The sequence below is a fragment of the Lupinus angustifolius genome, chromosome LG06, assembly GCF_001865875.1.
Source record: "Lupinus angustifolius cultivar Tanjil chromosome LG06, LupAngTanjil_v1.0, whole genome shotgun sequence".
Lineage (NCBI taxonomy): Eukaryota > Viridiplantae > Streptophyta > Magnoliopsida > Fabales > Fabaceae > Lupinus > Lupinus angustifolius.
The window spans coordinates 1,098,628-1,113,947 of NC_032014.1; the positions used below are offsets into that span (position 1 = coordinate 1,098,628).

Genomic DNA, 15,320 nt, shown 5'->3' on the forward strand with positions numbered 1-15,320 from the left:
TAACAAATGAAGCGACACATTTTGTTGAACACCAAATATCTTCAGTAGGGAAAAATTCAGTGGGGGCAGCTGCCCCCACCTGCCCAATAATCATCCTCCACTGTATTCTGAATCCTAATTATCCCATCATGCTGTAATTAATTAAAATTATTTTGTCAGCATAATTGATAAGAGATAGTGTTTTGTGGTGGCTCCTGTTAAGTGTTGACTATTGCCATCTTACTCTGTATAACGCGCGAGGCTTCTTTTAATTTGAAGAAGCATGCCTAGTGAATAGGTATCATAACTTCTAAATTTGAATTACTCGTCTTACAAGTGAAATTGGCATGAAGTCGAACTTTTTCTTATAATGCCAGTACACACAAGTACGTGCTAACATTAGATATCTCATGCATATAATTTTTCAATGTGAATGATACGATTCATAAAGGCTGCACCATGGACAAATGACTTCTTTGTTTGCTATTATTATAGTATTTTCTTTAGTAATGATCAATATATAGCGAATGATGGTATCCACTTTGTGATGGATGCAAAAATGCAGACCCATTATGCATGCTTTTCTCTTTATATTATGTCCTCATTGTTCATGCTATATATGTGATCAATTTGGTCCAAATACTTTAACAAGCTTATTGTTTTAGAATAAAACTGACCAGAAGTGAACACTGTATAATTGAAATATCATTAAGTGTGAGCTTACCCATCCCAATACCATAATAAAAAAAATGGAACACTCAAACAAAGAAAAACAATATTCTCATACCTTTCTTACCTATCCAGTTTCACGCTCATCTTACACGACAACATTTTATATCATCCCATTTCTATACATTTTTCAAAGCCTTTGAGTTAAAAATCAAGAATTACCACTAAACTAAGGTGATGATGGTCACACCCTTTGGAGGGCGATGGCAACAACAGATGGTGGATGGTATCGGCTGCTACACCTTATAATTTGGAATAAGGTTCACGATTATCATAAGATATTCTCATTAGACTCTTTTGGTATTTGTATGTTTTGATAACAAAGTGGATAGATTGTTAGAAGGATATCCACTAAGCATATATAAATAGTATTTATGTTATAGTTCTAAATATAATTATCTAGAATTTGGTCCGCAAATAGACACATTTTATATCAAACCATTATTAACTGAAATCGTTTTTTTTAACTTAATAAATTTTCGGTAAAATCGGTTGACGGCAAACTTAAAAAGGCACCTACGATTATTCCTCAGATACTATCATTGCTTCTTCTCCTGGAAAAGAACAAGGTAATACTCTCCCTATTTATTAGATATTTTTGGTTTTTTATTCTGGACTATATATATGATCATTCATAAATTTTATTTACAATAAATTAATTTATTTTCAAATGTAGTCAAATAATTTAATTAGTTAATTTTAACATTTTTTATAATCTACATATTAATAATAGTCCATTTAAAAACAAGTAATTAATGGCGAGTCCATCACTCCATTGCAGTGCGAGTCGTTAGGCGTAATGACAGAATAGCTTTGTTGTGGCCTGTGGGTGGGGAAATATCCTGCGACGTTCACAAAACCTTTCTTTTTCACACATGAATATATATATGAACTGTCCAAGAAACTAGTAGCCTGATGATGGTATGATATATAGACTTCAAGTGACACCAAAATTTGATTTTGGTTCTAGTTTTTCATCAAAGCAATTGAACAGGTTATATGATTCATTTTCCCGTTAAATGCACAATACCAGCCAAAGTGTGTTCAACGACTATAGCTGAGAAGTTTGCTTTAAAAATCAGAGGTAATGTAAATAAAGGAAAATTAAAAAGATCACTCTGCATCAGTTGTACATAAAGCCACATCAAGTTCACATCACCGTAATCAAATCTATTTATTCTCAATCAACATTTTTTCTCATGGTTTTTCGGTGATAACTGAACTGAAATCCTAAGAAGTAAAAAAAAGATGAAGGGCTATTTAACCCCGAAATTTCTCAGCTATTTGCTATGTTCTGCTGTTAGTAAATATAAATATTGCTGCTGAGAGCAATCTATGTAGTTATTTTTCTTTAAGGCCAATTATACCTTCCATATCATGTTGGGGGGGACGGTCAAATGGGTGAGCAGCGAAGGAATCAAATTTGGGAAGCGTGGATTGAGAGCACGCAGCCCTGAGCTCATTATATTTTTCTGTGTCAAAATTGTGAAGCTTCATAAGGCGTTTCTGCTTCGTGCGGAATCGGGCTTGGTAGAACCCTTCAAAGGAAGGTTCTTTTGAGGTCCTTAGGAAGAATGTGTAGCCAGTCATGAAGTACATTGAGGTCAAATAGAAGCATATTGGCTCCATCACATCCCATGTAAGCTCCCAAAACGTGAGCCTCATGAATGCCATTGTTTGCACCACAAGGAAACCTAACCCACCCCATAGCTCACGGCGAACCAATGTGTCGGCTCGGTTGTCAATGGCTGACTTCTTTCTCTCCATTTCTTCGAATTCTTTTCTTATTGACTCCTCCACCTTGGCTCCTCTTTGTGGGAGTAGACCATGGATGGCTTTTGCTACCTGCATCACAAATTTTAAAAAGTTTGGGTAAAGCTAGGCTTAAACTATTACTACCATTTGGTTTTTCCTCTAGTAATTACACATGACAAACTTATTGTGAATTTAAAACATTTTGCAAATGTACCTAAAAGAAATACTAACATAAGATAACAAAATGACTACACTTAAGAACCAATGAATTATGACCAACCTACTTGCACCACGAAATACCCTTTCATCCACCCTCCTAAAGAATAATATTTTAGAACCCCAATTTTCACATTTAGGAGCATTCTCTTCTTCCATTTTCTGTTGTCAAATGTGGTTATCCTAAGTCTAAGTAAGGAGAAGGAATGCCATGGCCTTAACCAGCAAATTTAAAATAAAAAAAACTAGTAACAAGAGAGAATTGCCAGTGACAGGGATGTAGAGTCCAACTTTTAACTTAATCACATCTCCTAAAATATCCCAGTTGAACCAAAATATCAATTATTATTATTTTTATAAAAAAAAACCATATTTCCCATCATTGAAGCCCCAAAGTAAGATTAATGTGAATGAATGAGAATGATTGTGATAGAAGAAAGCTGGTAGGCTTTTTGCGGTCCTTTAAAGCCCCCTAATTTACCACCTCAAACTGTAGAATGCTTTACACTTTTTACATCTTGAGAAACAACAAAGTTTCATTTTCCTGTGGAAAAACACACAAAATAATCATAAAAAGATTATCAGTTTTCGGTAGTCTCCAAAAAAATGGGGTAAAATGAGAATCATGCGATGATGAAAAAAGGACCTATTTTTTATGTCCATCATCACCCCCTCTGCATTCAACCCACAAATTAAAACACAACCCAACAAAACAAATAAGACAAATACAATTAAAAACAAAAAAAACGATCAAACTCAAAATCCAAACATAGTATTGAATTGAAGTAAAACGAAAATCAATTAAACAAAAAAAACAAGATATAGGAGTTAACCTGTTCGGGTCTGAGAAACACAACATCTCCCAAAATAATCACAGCCGCAGATTCATCCAACATCTTTGCAATCCTAGCCGCTTGATCTCGATCCGAACAATTTTCGGAGCAGATCCGAAAGAACTCGGATACAGGTATACAAGTTTTTTGGATCTCCCTCAACCTTGATTTCACTAACTCCACTTGCGCTGCCTTTAGTAATTTTCTCGCATCCTCAACCGTCACTACCTCTTCCCTCAATTCATCAACCTTCTCCGTCACCGGAGGAGCCAACCCCTCCAATCGGATCCGGGTTCGGGTAATATCCATATCCCTCAACTTCCCGATAAGGCTTCCGGAAAACGCCGATGACCGAGTCTCCGGTTGAAACCCTGGTCGCTTGTGAATGAATCTCCGGAAGATAGCATTGTCTCCTGGCTCGGGTTCAATTTCGGGTCGGGTCGGATTCGAAGAGGTTCTGCCGTGAACGGAGGAAGATGAAATGCGGCAGTTATTAAGCGTTTGTGATGAGATTTTGGAAATATTGAAGAGACGTTGGACAAGGGTTTTCTTCAACGCCATTATAGAATGAAAGAGAACACTCTAGAAAGAAGAGAAACACAATTACACAAACACGAATGTTATTATTGAAAGATGATGACTTATTATATAGCTGCCCCCATAAGAAAGGAACTCACATAAAGGTTTGTTGAAAAACACGTGATATATTCAATGTATCTTGCGATAAATTGGATTGTGAGTGAGATAGAGGGTGACCGGACACGTGGTTGGTTGATGAGGAAGGGATTGGTGGATTGTAATTTGTAACCGTCGGATCATACGAATTATTAATATTAGGGTGGTGCTGACTAGGTTGTAACTAGGACCGGTATCAGCTTGCACGTCCTTATCAACAATTGAGTTTTGATTTTCAAACTTTAATGTTTTTGGAAATTTTCGTACATCTATCACTGTTTATATTTATTATTTTTTAAAGTCATTAATAAATAAGTAATATTAATTCATAAAAGATAAAAGATGAATAATATCATTGAAATTTTTAAAAGTTGTTTCACGAGAAGATATCTAATCTTGTCTCTTGTAAATTTATTGATAGTGATAATTTTTAATACTAGGGAGGCAAATATGAAAAAACGACAACAACCAAATGGAAAATTTCACAAAATCTCTTCAATTTTATATTTTTTATAAATACACATTTTACAATATATATTTTCTAATTATTCCTTATTTTTTTCTAATTAAAAACAAAAGAAGGAATGTTACGAGGAAGAGAGGATGTGGTTCCAATTTATTATTACTAGCGTGTTGACATGCAGTGTCGTGCCTGTCAACCAGTTTTCCTATCATTTGTAATGTATAGTTTGTATTTTATAAATTCAAATACAAGTTTTTGCGCTAAATTTACGGTTGAATTTATTCAATTGGTCTAATATTCAATTTTTTAAATACACTTTTAAAATAAGAATATAATAAGGATAAAATAAGAAAATAATATTATATATTTTTTGGTAGAAATAAAAAGATATTGAGAACAAAATAAGAAAACATAAATTACACAGAGGTGTTTATTTTATTGTTTTCCTTAATAGTATATATATTGTTTTGGAGCTTAAAATAGAAAATAATAGATGTTGGAAAAAGGAAAGATGTGGATGCAAAGAAGAGAAGTAGAAAGCGAGAATGTGGGAGTGGCAACCAGAAAGCTGTTGCGTCCACGCGAACGTGTCGCCACATAATGCCTTCTGGAGACTAGGTCACTCATTTGTCTTCTCACGCAATGTCACAAGTATAGTTGCACTTATTAATTACTTGATTCAAATTATGTTTTAGGCAAGTTTATAATCATCAGCAAAATTAATTTCTGTTAATAAATGTTTTGTTAATTTTTCTTTGCCATAAATAGTTGAAAACTTTTACTTGTGTTTTTCCGCGTCCACAATGTCCAACTATGTTTTAGATTTTATAAGATATAAGAATATAAGGCCTCCACTAGAAGGCCCCCAAAAACAGTGCAGCTCAGATGTGGCAGAGGATGCATTTTAATTGAAAACATTTGCTTACCATGATACATCTTACTAATTCAACCATCATTACCATCCGCTTCAAAAATCAAAACGCAAAAATTGCTTTATTTATTTATTACAGGGTTATTCTACTTTTGTTATGAATATGAATGCTTATGTTAACTTTTTGATTTGGAGGGATTAAAGCCCCAAATGAAAACAAACTACAATAGAATATTTAGGAACAAAGAAGGAAAAAATATATGCACCGATAGATATGAGTTTCATATATTATTACTCTATTATCCATTTTTTATGTTTAATTATCATTGATTCGTCAAAAATATACTCTTAGTGATTATACATAAATCTTACAACGCATGTATAATATACTCTTACGGAAAAAAAAATATACTCGTAGATGATAGTGACATCTAGTTAGAGTAAGATTCAACTAGAGTGTCCACATCTCATTTACTACGTTTTCTTTTTCAGGGGTGGGAGGGATCAGATGATTTATGGCTTTACCTGTTTGACTGTGTTATGGACCAAAATATTCTACATTGTTTGGTATGCTGAGTATAATATTTTAGAAAAAAGTTCATTTAAAAGTTAACTTGTGGATAAAGTAATTGTTTCGCACGACAAATTCTTTTATATAAAACCCGTAAAAAACAGCTGTGAAAGATAGAATGGGCATGCTTACGAAAATATGTAAATGGAAAAGATTCGCATGTAATACATTAATTTTAGATTAACATTTGGGCTTCATCCCAATTATGTTTTAAAAATGTAGCAGAAGTTCATTTTTACAATTGTTTACTTAGCTTATTCATTAATAAATTTAATATGTATACACCCATAATTTATATATTTTTTACAATATCAATAAATCATTTAATATTTATGTGTTAATTAACAATCACTCACAAGTAAAAGTAATATAAATCAATAGTAAATAATGTACTAACATTGTAAAAAACTTTATCCTTTTCTAACTATATAATGGAAGCAAACAAATTGAAAGAGAATCTAACAGCTTTCTCATTTCTCTTCTATCATATAATACAAAAATCCACCCATTTTCTCCCTTCCATCCTTTTCCCATTATTCTCGGTAACTAAACAAAACATAAAGAGGACATACAGAGTAAAGAATAAATATGAGTATTATGTTCAAATCAATAGATTAAGGTGTACACAAAAATTAGATTATAGTGTTGGGTTTATTCAAGTGTGAAATCTTACAATTGGATATGTATGAGGAGTGAGAGAGTTAATAAATAGGAAAAAGAACTAAAACTCCCAAGTAATTGGAGAATCCCCGGTCAGAGTCTGGTCTAAATATATTATTTGGTAAGAAGAAAGGAAAAGCTTATGAAGACTAACACAACTACTCATAGTTATATGAACAACGCAGATTTTTAAGTATTTTCTTCATAGAGTCATAGCTTCTAAATTTAACAAAGGAGAAAATGGTACAAAACTACAAACCCATAGGGCAGATCAAACACTTCAAATATCCCAAACAACATTACAAAGAAAATTTGTAGCCGAGCAATGCAAAAAACAGATGATGCCTGATTGCTGAATATAATACACACTACGCCATAACAAGGTACAAAACGTTAAGCGTTTTACACTTCTAGACTACAAAGTATATCGATAGTGTTTATTCCGCTAATAACAATAGTCTCAGTCCACACAAAACCTTAACCCCTGATGGAGCTTTCACCGTCTAAATTGGTAGATAGGTTTATATCAAAAAGAAATCTATTTATGTTGTGAGAGTCACTTAACAACAACAATCAAGTCTTAGTTTCATTATATAATGTCGGTTATACCATAATATTCTACTATATAACATGTTCATTGACAAAGTATTATTTATAAATCTTTCGTTCGTATGATTTTTCTTGGTGGTCACTTGCATCTAGATTCATTCTATTCTTCTGATTAGGACTTCCAACGGTCTTCTCCACACATGTCCAACACAGTTACGGCACGATTCTATCATATTTTCTACAATAATAGTTACCCCAAATTTCTCTATAATGCATTCATAAATTATATATTATTTAGTATATCCACTCGTTCAACACAACATTCTTATCACTTCTATTGTTGACATTTTATCATCAAACATTCAGTCTCATATAATATTGTGAATATCATAATTGTGCGTAAAATTTTTCTTTTAAGTTTTAATGAGAGTGAGTCAAGAGCTGATAAAAAAACATTAAGTGAACTGTCATGGATCGGGGACTCAAGTTCTTGAGTAAAGAATGTCAAGAATAAAAGCTAGATCATGCAAGTGTACGAAAAAACAAAGGTTCCAAGAGTTATTGAATATAAATTAAAACAGGGCTATCATGCAATAAAGATTGGTGAATAAGCCATGTAAAATACTCAAAAGGAGGTACCAAACCTAATATATTTCCAAAAATTAATGAGAATCATCACCCAACTTCAAGGACAAGGATGAACTAAAAGAAGGTAAGACAAGGAATACCACGAGTGATTCTTGTCCAATTTTGGTGTCCCAGAAAAGTTTATCTTACATGCAAGAAATTATATTTCACTTTCTTGTATCTGGAAAAAAAGAAATCATGAATCACTGGCATTATGTGGAGTCCCCCAACTGAGAAAAGAGTGCATAACTGCATATAAATTTTCACCAATTCTCCTAGACTATGTTCCAGGTTTGGTTGAGCTTCGCGTGATTCCATGATTATAACCCATAGATGTTGTTCAATTGCATCTGCCAAACGAGTAAGAGTGAGGGAAAAAACAATTAAGCAACAACAGCATTAATAACTATGTACTCCTAATATATCAAAATTTATCAAGTATTAAACACCTCAGAAGCTATAATCTGGGTGTTTAATTAGTACCTTATTGAAGCAAAAGAAGATGCTGGTCATAAATAAAACACAAAGGATTGTCAACCGGGATATTTAATAATCTTTTGTAGAACCACTGTCCTTGCTCTCCTTATCTGCCGACTACATTTGTCAGCCTGCTCACTTAAACTCTCAATGATGTCCGCAAAAGTTTCGATTTTCTTCTTAATTTCATCGACTGCAAGCCGTACAGCACCCTCATTTCTAAGAGCAAACTCAGCATTCTGCAACAAGGATTCAAACTCTATTTCCAATTTGTCTATACTCACTCGAATGTTGTCCAAGTCTGTCAATGTAATGTAAGCACCAACTTGCATTGAGCTGATTATTTCTTTTTGACCCTTTAAAGCTGTCTCATATTTCCTAAATAGTGAGTTGCACCATTTTCCAACAGAGCCTAGTGGAACAGACAATGCACCAGCCAAAGCTGTTACGACAGGCGGCGCAGCAAGAGCAGCTGCTACCACTGTGAATATCAGCACCGAAACAAAAGCAGCCACAAAAATAGCATTAGACACCCTCCTCAGCGTCTTGAGGGATTTCAATTTCTTATCAAGCTTTTGCTTTTTAATTTGCAATTTCTTCAGCATCGATGCTTGCTGCTTATAAATTGAATGAAACAGAGAATAAAACTCTTCCGTAAACGGGTCCTTTGTTTCCTTGAAACTCTTAAGCTCCTGCAAAGTCTTCAGATAAACCGACCCTTCAACCCCATTTTGTGACTCTTCCTCAAAATAAGTCATTGCCGACTTAACTATGATCTGTTTTTCACGTGCTCGTTTCAAGCATTTTTCAAGAGCATTACAGAAGTCTAATGTATGTAGACTATTTTCAAAAAAATCGTTCACCAAGGAGAATAGCTCCTGGTCCTTTTTGTTCCATATATCTTGCTTGCACTCGAGAATAACTTTGACAACTTCCTGATTCATTTCAAGCATACTGCCCGTCACTTCCTTCAACGAGTCAATAGACAAGGAACGGACCTCAACGCCATGAGCAAGCGAAGTGATCACCCTGCCTGTGCGTTCCTGAATGGTAGCATCGAAAGATTGCAAACTTGGATCTTCAACACATGCAGCTTCATAAGAGCTCAAATCAGAAGCATACAGAGAATGGTTACCCATTTTCATCGGCAATGGGACATCAGTACTAGCGGCCTTGCTGGATTGACCTCCCATCATTGACAGAGAGTTGAGAAGCACAAAAAGATCAAACCCACCTTCTAAATTCAAACACTGAATCCAAAAAGAGCAGCTTAGTCTTTCCTCCCTCTCCCTTCAATCAATGACGAATAGTCAATAACCTAAGCAAGTACAAAAGATTCAAAATTTAACATGATGCTTTGACTTTGACCAGATCCAGAACCTAAAAAGCAACCCTTCACAAGAGGAAACATAATATGGTACTGATTAATATTAATTATAAAATACCCAAAAACAAAGTTTCATTTTTTAAGCATATATATGGCAAGCCTAGAAGTTTTGATTACCTGGGTTTCAGCTGAAATCAAAGAATAAATTGGTGCCTCTGACTTGAATTCCATCCACAGTAGAAACTCAGAAAACAGCTACAAATTGAAGAAAAACAGAAGCAGTGGTCAAGCTTGAAGGTAAATAAAAACATGATGAGAATCAAGAAGGAAATCGATGACCAATTATAGGAAAATTGTGATAATTGAAAGTAATTAACTTACAGAAGCATTTACTGGAAACAGGATGAAAACGTATCTAGATCTAGATAGTAAAAATTACTAAGGCTATTACTGTAATTGAACAACTAGGGCTTGCAATTTTCCAAACCATGACAATTGTCGACTCTGCTAGTTCATCCTTTGCAGAGGGTCGAGAATTGAGATGAGTCTTTGGTCCATTTTTCTTAGCTTTAAGGTCAATAGTCAACACATTGCTGATGTTCCACTAAGCGTGTTGTGAAATGGTGGGAAATAAAATATATACATGCTAGATGAAGTTTCTTTGTACTAACCCCTCATTCATTTGGCTAAACAATTAATAATTTTCGAATTTTGTGTCTGTCTCACTCAATCAATATCACTTTAATGAATTGAAACATTAATATTGTGGTTATTTTTATAAGATTTAATGAGATCTTACACTATTAAACCGCAGAATGAAGAATATACATGCCAGATGATGTGATATACAAAAGGAAAAGAGTATATAACAAATAGACAAGATATTAAAAATAATGTAAGAAAAAAGATTAAAATGTTCACAGTTTATAGGACTTATTTTAGAAATACTAGTGGTCAAAAAGAAATTATCCATGAATATCTCCAACTTAGAAGTGCATAGCACATTAATTCATAAAATAAAAGTACACAATATTAATAATATTTCAAGAAAATTTTAAACTATATCTGGAATAGTCACGTTAAAAAGTAATAAGAAGTAGCAAACTGGTAGAGCCATTCTTAAATAATAATTAAAATTTAATATATAAAAGAAGTATTATGTAAAAAGTATCTACATTAGGAAACATTCATAAACGGATTTATAAGTCATCAATACATTTATTTTACAAAAAAATAATGTGTGGTCTTGATTGGTTAGAGAGTCCTTTAAAAAAATATCTATTTAATTATGGGTCTTAGTTGACAAGTCAATTCATAAGATTTTTTATCACTTTGATTAATCAAATATTTGATAAACTACTTTTATTTAAATATTTTCAATTCAATAAACTACCCCACACCATCCACTTTCAACTTGTGATTTTTCTGGTCTCAATCGATTTTTAGAGGATTGGACTATAGGCCTTTTGTTTTTAAGGTTTTAAAATGTTAAATGTTTTCTATTGATTTAATAATTTTTATTCAATCTAAAAAAACAAAATATCTATTAATCCAAATAATAAAAGAATTTATAATTATTAAATAAAAATAGAAAATATTTAAAGAGATTTCTAAAAAGATATATTTGATTAGTGATATCATTGTTCATGAATAGTAGCCTTTCCTTAAAAAAATATAAAGCACATGTATTAAGATAAAGAAAAGTATACTGTGTTTGGAAATATCCTTGAAGAGATTATACGTCGTACAACCAAATTATTTGAACTAAAAATGAGTCCCTTTCATACAAACCCTTTGTAATAGTTCAGTCTATGTACCTTTTATCACTAAACAATAATTAATTACAAGCTGTATAACATTGTATCAAGATGGTAGATAATTTGTGTCTAAATTGCAAAATATATACAAGTCCAGATTCAAAATATTCTAAGAAACATGGTGACAAGTTAGCAAACGGTCAATTTTAAGCTTTTAAGCGAGAAAAGATACCAACATGTTCCATGCTATTTCCTATGCTTGCATTTCCATCACTGTAGTTGTTGCATTCCCTTTTTGAATGCTGGAATTTTCTTTCATCTGGACATGCTTCACAATTCCCAGCTTAAATTAATTCAGCCAACCTTTTTGGTACATATAGGCCAACACTTTTATGCACACGAAAAAACAAATGGAGAACACACAAATTAGTTTTGTTCTAAGAATGGTTTAGCTAGGAACATCAAGCATACTATAATTTCTTTTTAAAAATAGCATATTAAAAATTGAGTTCAAAGTTAGTCTTCTTGAGAGCTAGGTGCTAGAAGATGTTGTTAATAATTTAATGAAAGATATCAATTTTTTGTCAAATATTGTTGTCTTCCTTTACACTTACATCAGGCGAAATATATTTTTTCTAAGTCAATGCTAGCTGCACTAGATAGATCAAACTTGTCACATACTAGTAGTAGAATTGTAGAACTAATAATATTGATATTGTTAAAGTTGAATCATGCAACAACAGAATGTTATGCTGTCCATTACACACACCACCACTCTTGGAGTATCAGGTGCAGACGAATAATTAATAAAACATTATTTAATTATGAAGAACAAACATGTCTTTATCTTTAGTTTTAACAAATGGCAATCGATCACTTGGATTGAAAGAATCCAAGAAAAATAAGGAGATATGTCAGATAACATTATCGAAGAGTTTCATTTTATGTTAGAAGGAATCTTGGGTGAAATTGGTGGTTAACCAGGTTTGGATCTAAATATCAAATTGATTGCTTCTGCGGGCTAAAATATTAACGCCAATTTGTCCTGCACTGATATAATCGGGTTCGAATGTGACATAATTTACTATATTCCTTTCTTATGTTTACAACAAGTCATTTGATTAATATCAACAACAGACCGTACTTAACTCAGCAACAAAAATTAGACTTAAACTTGCACTGTCTAGCAGAATTGTTTTGAAATATGAACCCGAAATAATTATAATGTAAAAATGTTATGATAACTTCATCCATTCAATATGTTGAAAACTCCTTAGTCCTTACTAACAGTGAGAAACATGTATCAAAATTCTAAAAAACAAAATGATAGAGAAAGCATAGTTTTATTATTAGAAATTCACAGAAGGATACACAAACACGTTGGAGGAATGGGATTTTATTTGATACGCCTCCATTTCTAAGATCGAGAATATTATGTACCCAATTTCCTACATAACAATTGTGACCCAAAACCAAAGCCTAATTTTGTCTATAAGCTATGTAATTGGCTAAAGCATACAAAGGAGCAGCCTTATCTGGATCAAAAGCAGAGAGTTGTTCATGTGCATCCTCGATCAATTTAGCAGCAAAATCCTTAGACTTCTGTATCCCTAAAAGTTTAGGGTATGTGACCTTATCAGCCACTAAGTCCTTCCCTGCTGTTTTACCCAATTCCTGTGAAGATTTTGTAACATCAAGAATATCATCAACAACCTGAAACAACAATCCAATGCACCTAGCATACTTTCTCAACCTTTCAATTTCTTCATCTGATCCACCACCAGTTATAGCTCCTAACACAACAGCAGCTTCAAGCAACACTGCAGTTTTATGAATATGAATGAACTCAAGCCTCTCCAATTTCACCTCAGACACAGATAATCCTTCTGAATGTATATCCATAATTTGTCCGGCGACAAGTCCTTCGCCGCCGACAGATTTGGCCAATTCCGCGATGGCGCGAACTACCCTATCCGGCGACACCCCTTTCGTGGCGGCTGCAACGTGCTCGAATGCGAGCGCGAGCAGGGCGTCGCCGGCTAGCACGGCCATGTCCACGCCAAAGGCCTTGTGGTTGGTGGGCTTTCCCCGCCGCAGGTCGTCGTTGTCCATACATGGCAAATCGTCGTGGATCAGCGACATGGTGTGGATCATCTCGACGGCGCAGGCGGCGGGTATGCCCATCTCTTGGCGGCCGCCGACGAGTTCGCAGGCGGCAATGCAGAGCATGGGGCGGACACGCTTGCCGCCGGCGAGGAGAGAGTAGCGCATAGCCTCTTGGATTGTCACCGGTTCCTTCAATGCAATAGAAGCGTCCAAGGCTTTGTTAATAATATCAGCTTTCTCAAGCATATAGGCATTGAAATTGAAAGTAGTTATTTTCTCAGATTCTTCAACTGTGACAGTGTTTTGATTTGTAACCACGGCAGAAACAGTGAAAGATAATGGTTTTTTTGTTTCTTTAAAGGTAGCAGAGGAAATGGGTACATGAAGGAAGGGATTAAAATTCTGGGATCTGAATCTGGTTACGGGATGATGAGGGTGGAATACGGAACAAGGAGAAGCCCATGTAACATGATTCACAGAAGTCATCTTGTTTTTTCTTTTGTGTGTGTAACTTTGTTCTGTCTGGTTGCTCTGTCAGTAGCTGCTGCTTATATATGGAGTTGGAAGCAAAGGTTCGTGAGTGCTGCATGGGATAAAGTTTAGAAAACATTCGACTCTAATAATAAACCAACTAAATTTTATGAAATAATATTAAAATATTAATTTTTATATTTATAATAATTTTTTAAATGATGATGATTTTTTATTAGCTTGAAATAACAAATGAGACATATATATGACATGTAATCTTTATTTTCAAAGTTTGGCTAAGAAAATATCTTATTCACACAGAAATATTTCCATTTTTTTCTTTTACCTATCAATCTATTTTAGGAAAAAATATGGTAGGTGAGGGGAAATGGAATGTATCTTGGGACATTTTATACTTTCTTACTCTATTCTTTCTTATTGTCTCTATCATAACAAGTGTTGTCCTTATTGATAAATGAGAATTGAATTTTGTATGATATGAAATAAAATAAAAAAGAGTACATTAATATATTCAATGTTTTTAACAATTTTTTTGATAAAATATGGAGAGGATTATTACTCCATCTTTAAGGCTTTGATGATAATGACACACTAGGAGAATAAATATATGATTTTTTATGAAAAATACTTTTTAAATAATAATAAAAAACTAAATAAATGTTCATGATACATAATATAAAATTCCTTATTAAAAAAGTGATCATAATTTCTTTTTCTTCACACTTTAATTACATTACCAACAATATGTTGATCCAATAGTAAAGAACTCGTTAGATTTTTAAGATGACGAAATGGTCAATGATTCAATCCCTGAAAGAGTGAGGAATACATTTGATATTATTAAAAAAAAACTTTTAATTAACATACTTTTTAATGAATGGTATTTGTGTTTACAAAGCATAATATATTTTAATTATAGTTATAAATAGCTTGAGAATATGTTTAGTGACATGAGTTAATAACTACTTAGTATATATCTATGTTCATTTTTTTGAAGAAAAAAACATAAATGATTAATAATATAGTAATATATATAAAATTTATACACAAACTACATATATTATTTTCACTTTTTATCAAGGCCCAAAAACTGCCATTTAATTTTTAGGGCTGCTACATTACTCAATCGTAAAACATGTAAAAAACACAAGAATAACCCCCCAATAATCTATTTCTCCATACGCAAGGAGAAAGTGAGAGAAATTATAAAATGACAAAATCAATTTCTTTAAT

At 33.2% G+C, this 15,320-nt stretch overlaps 3 protein-coding genes across 7 annotated transcripts; all 3 read right to left on the bottom strand.

Moving 5' to 3' along the window:
- On the bottom strand, positions 1,799 to 4,156 carry LOC109348673 (calcium uniporter protein 2, mitochondrial-like). Its single transcript, XM_019589189.1, has 2 exons — positions 3,513 to 4,156; positions 1,799 to 2,553 (listed from the first exon to the last, which is right to left on the bottom strand). Exons 1-2 carry the CDS (start codon positions 4,071 to 4,073, stop codon positions 2,050 to 2,052), a joined length of 1,065 nt encoding a protein of 354 aa, XP_019444734.1. The 5' UTR covers positions 4,074 to 4,156; the 3' UTR covers positions 1,799 to 2,049.
- On the bottom strand, positions 7,938 to 10,352 carry LOC109348674 (UPF0496 protein At2g18630-like). 5 transcript variants are annotated; one of them, XM_019589192.1, is made up of 5 exons: positions 10,114 to 10,352; positions 9,910 to 9,987; positions 9,670 to 9,723; positions 8,412 to 9,608; positions 7,938 to 8,278 (listed from the first exon to the last, which is right to left on the bottom strand). In XM_019589192.1, the coding sequence occupies exon 4, from the start codon at positions 9,599 to 9,601 to the stop codon at positions 8,462 to 8,464; it is 1,140 nt and encodes a 379-aa protein (XP_019444737.1). In that variant the 5' UTR covers positions 9,602 to 9,608; positions 9,670 to 9,723; positions 9,910 to 9,987; positions 10,114 to 10,352; the 3' UTR covers positions 7,938 to 8,278; positions 8,412 to 8,461. The 5 variants fall into 5 exon arrangements, with proteins under 5 accessions (XP_019444737.1, XP_019444739.1, XP_019444738.1 ...); XM_019589194.1 differs by having other exon boundaries at positions 8,412 to 9,723; positions 10,220 to 10,352; XM_019589193.1 differs by having other exon boundaries at positions 8,412 to 9,723; positions 10,184 to 10,352.
- LOC109348677 (geranylgeranyl pyrophosphate synthase 7, chloroplastic-like) lies at positions 12,817 to 14,113 on the bottom strand. Its single transcript, XM_019589200.1, has one exon. The coding sequence runs from the start codon at positions 14,079 to 14,081 to the stop codon at positions 12,969 to 12,971; it is 1,113 nt and encodes a 370-aa protein (XP_019444745.1). The 5' UTR covers positions 14,082 to 14,113; the 3' UTR covers positions 12,817 to 12,968.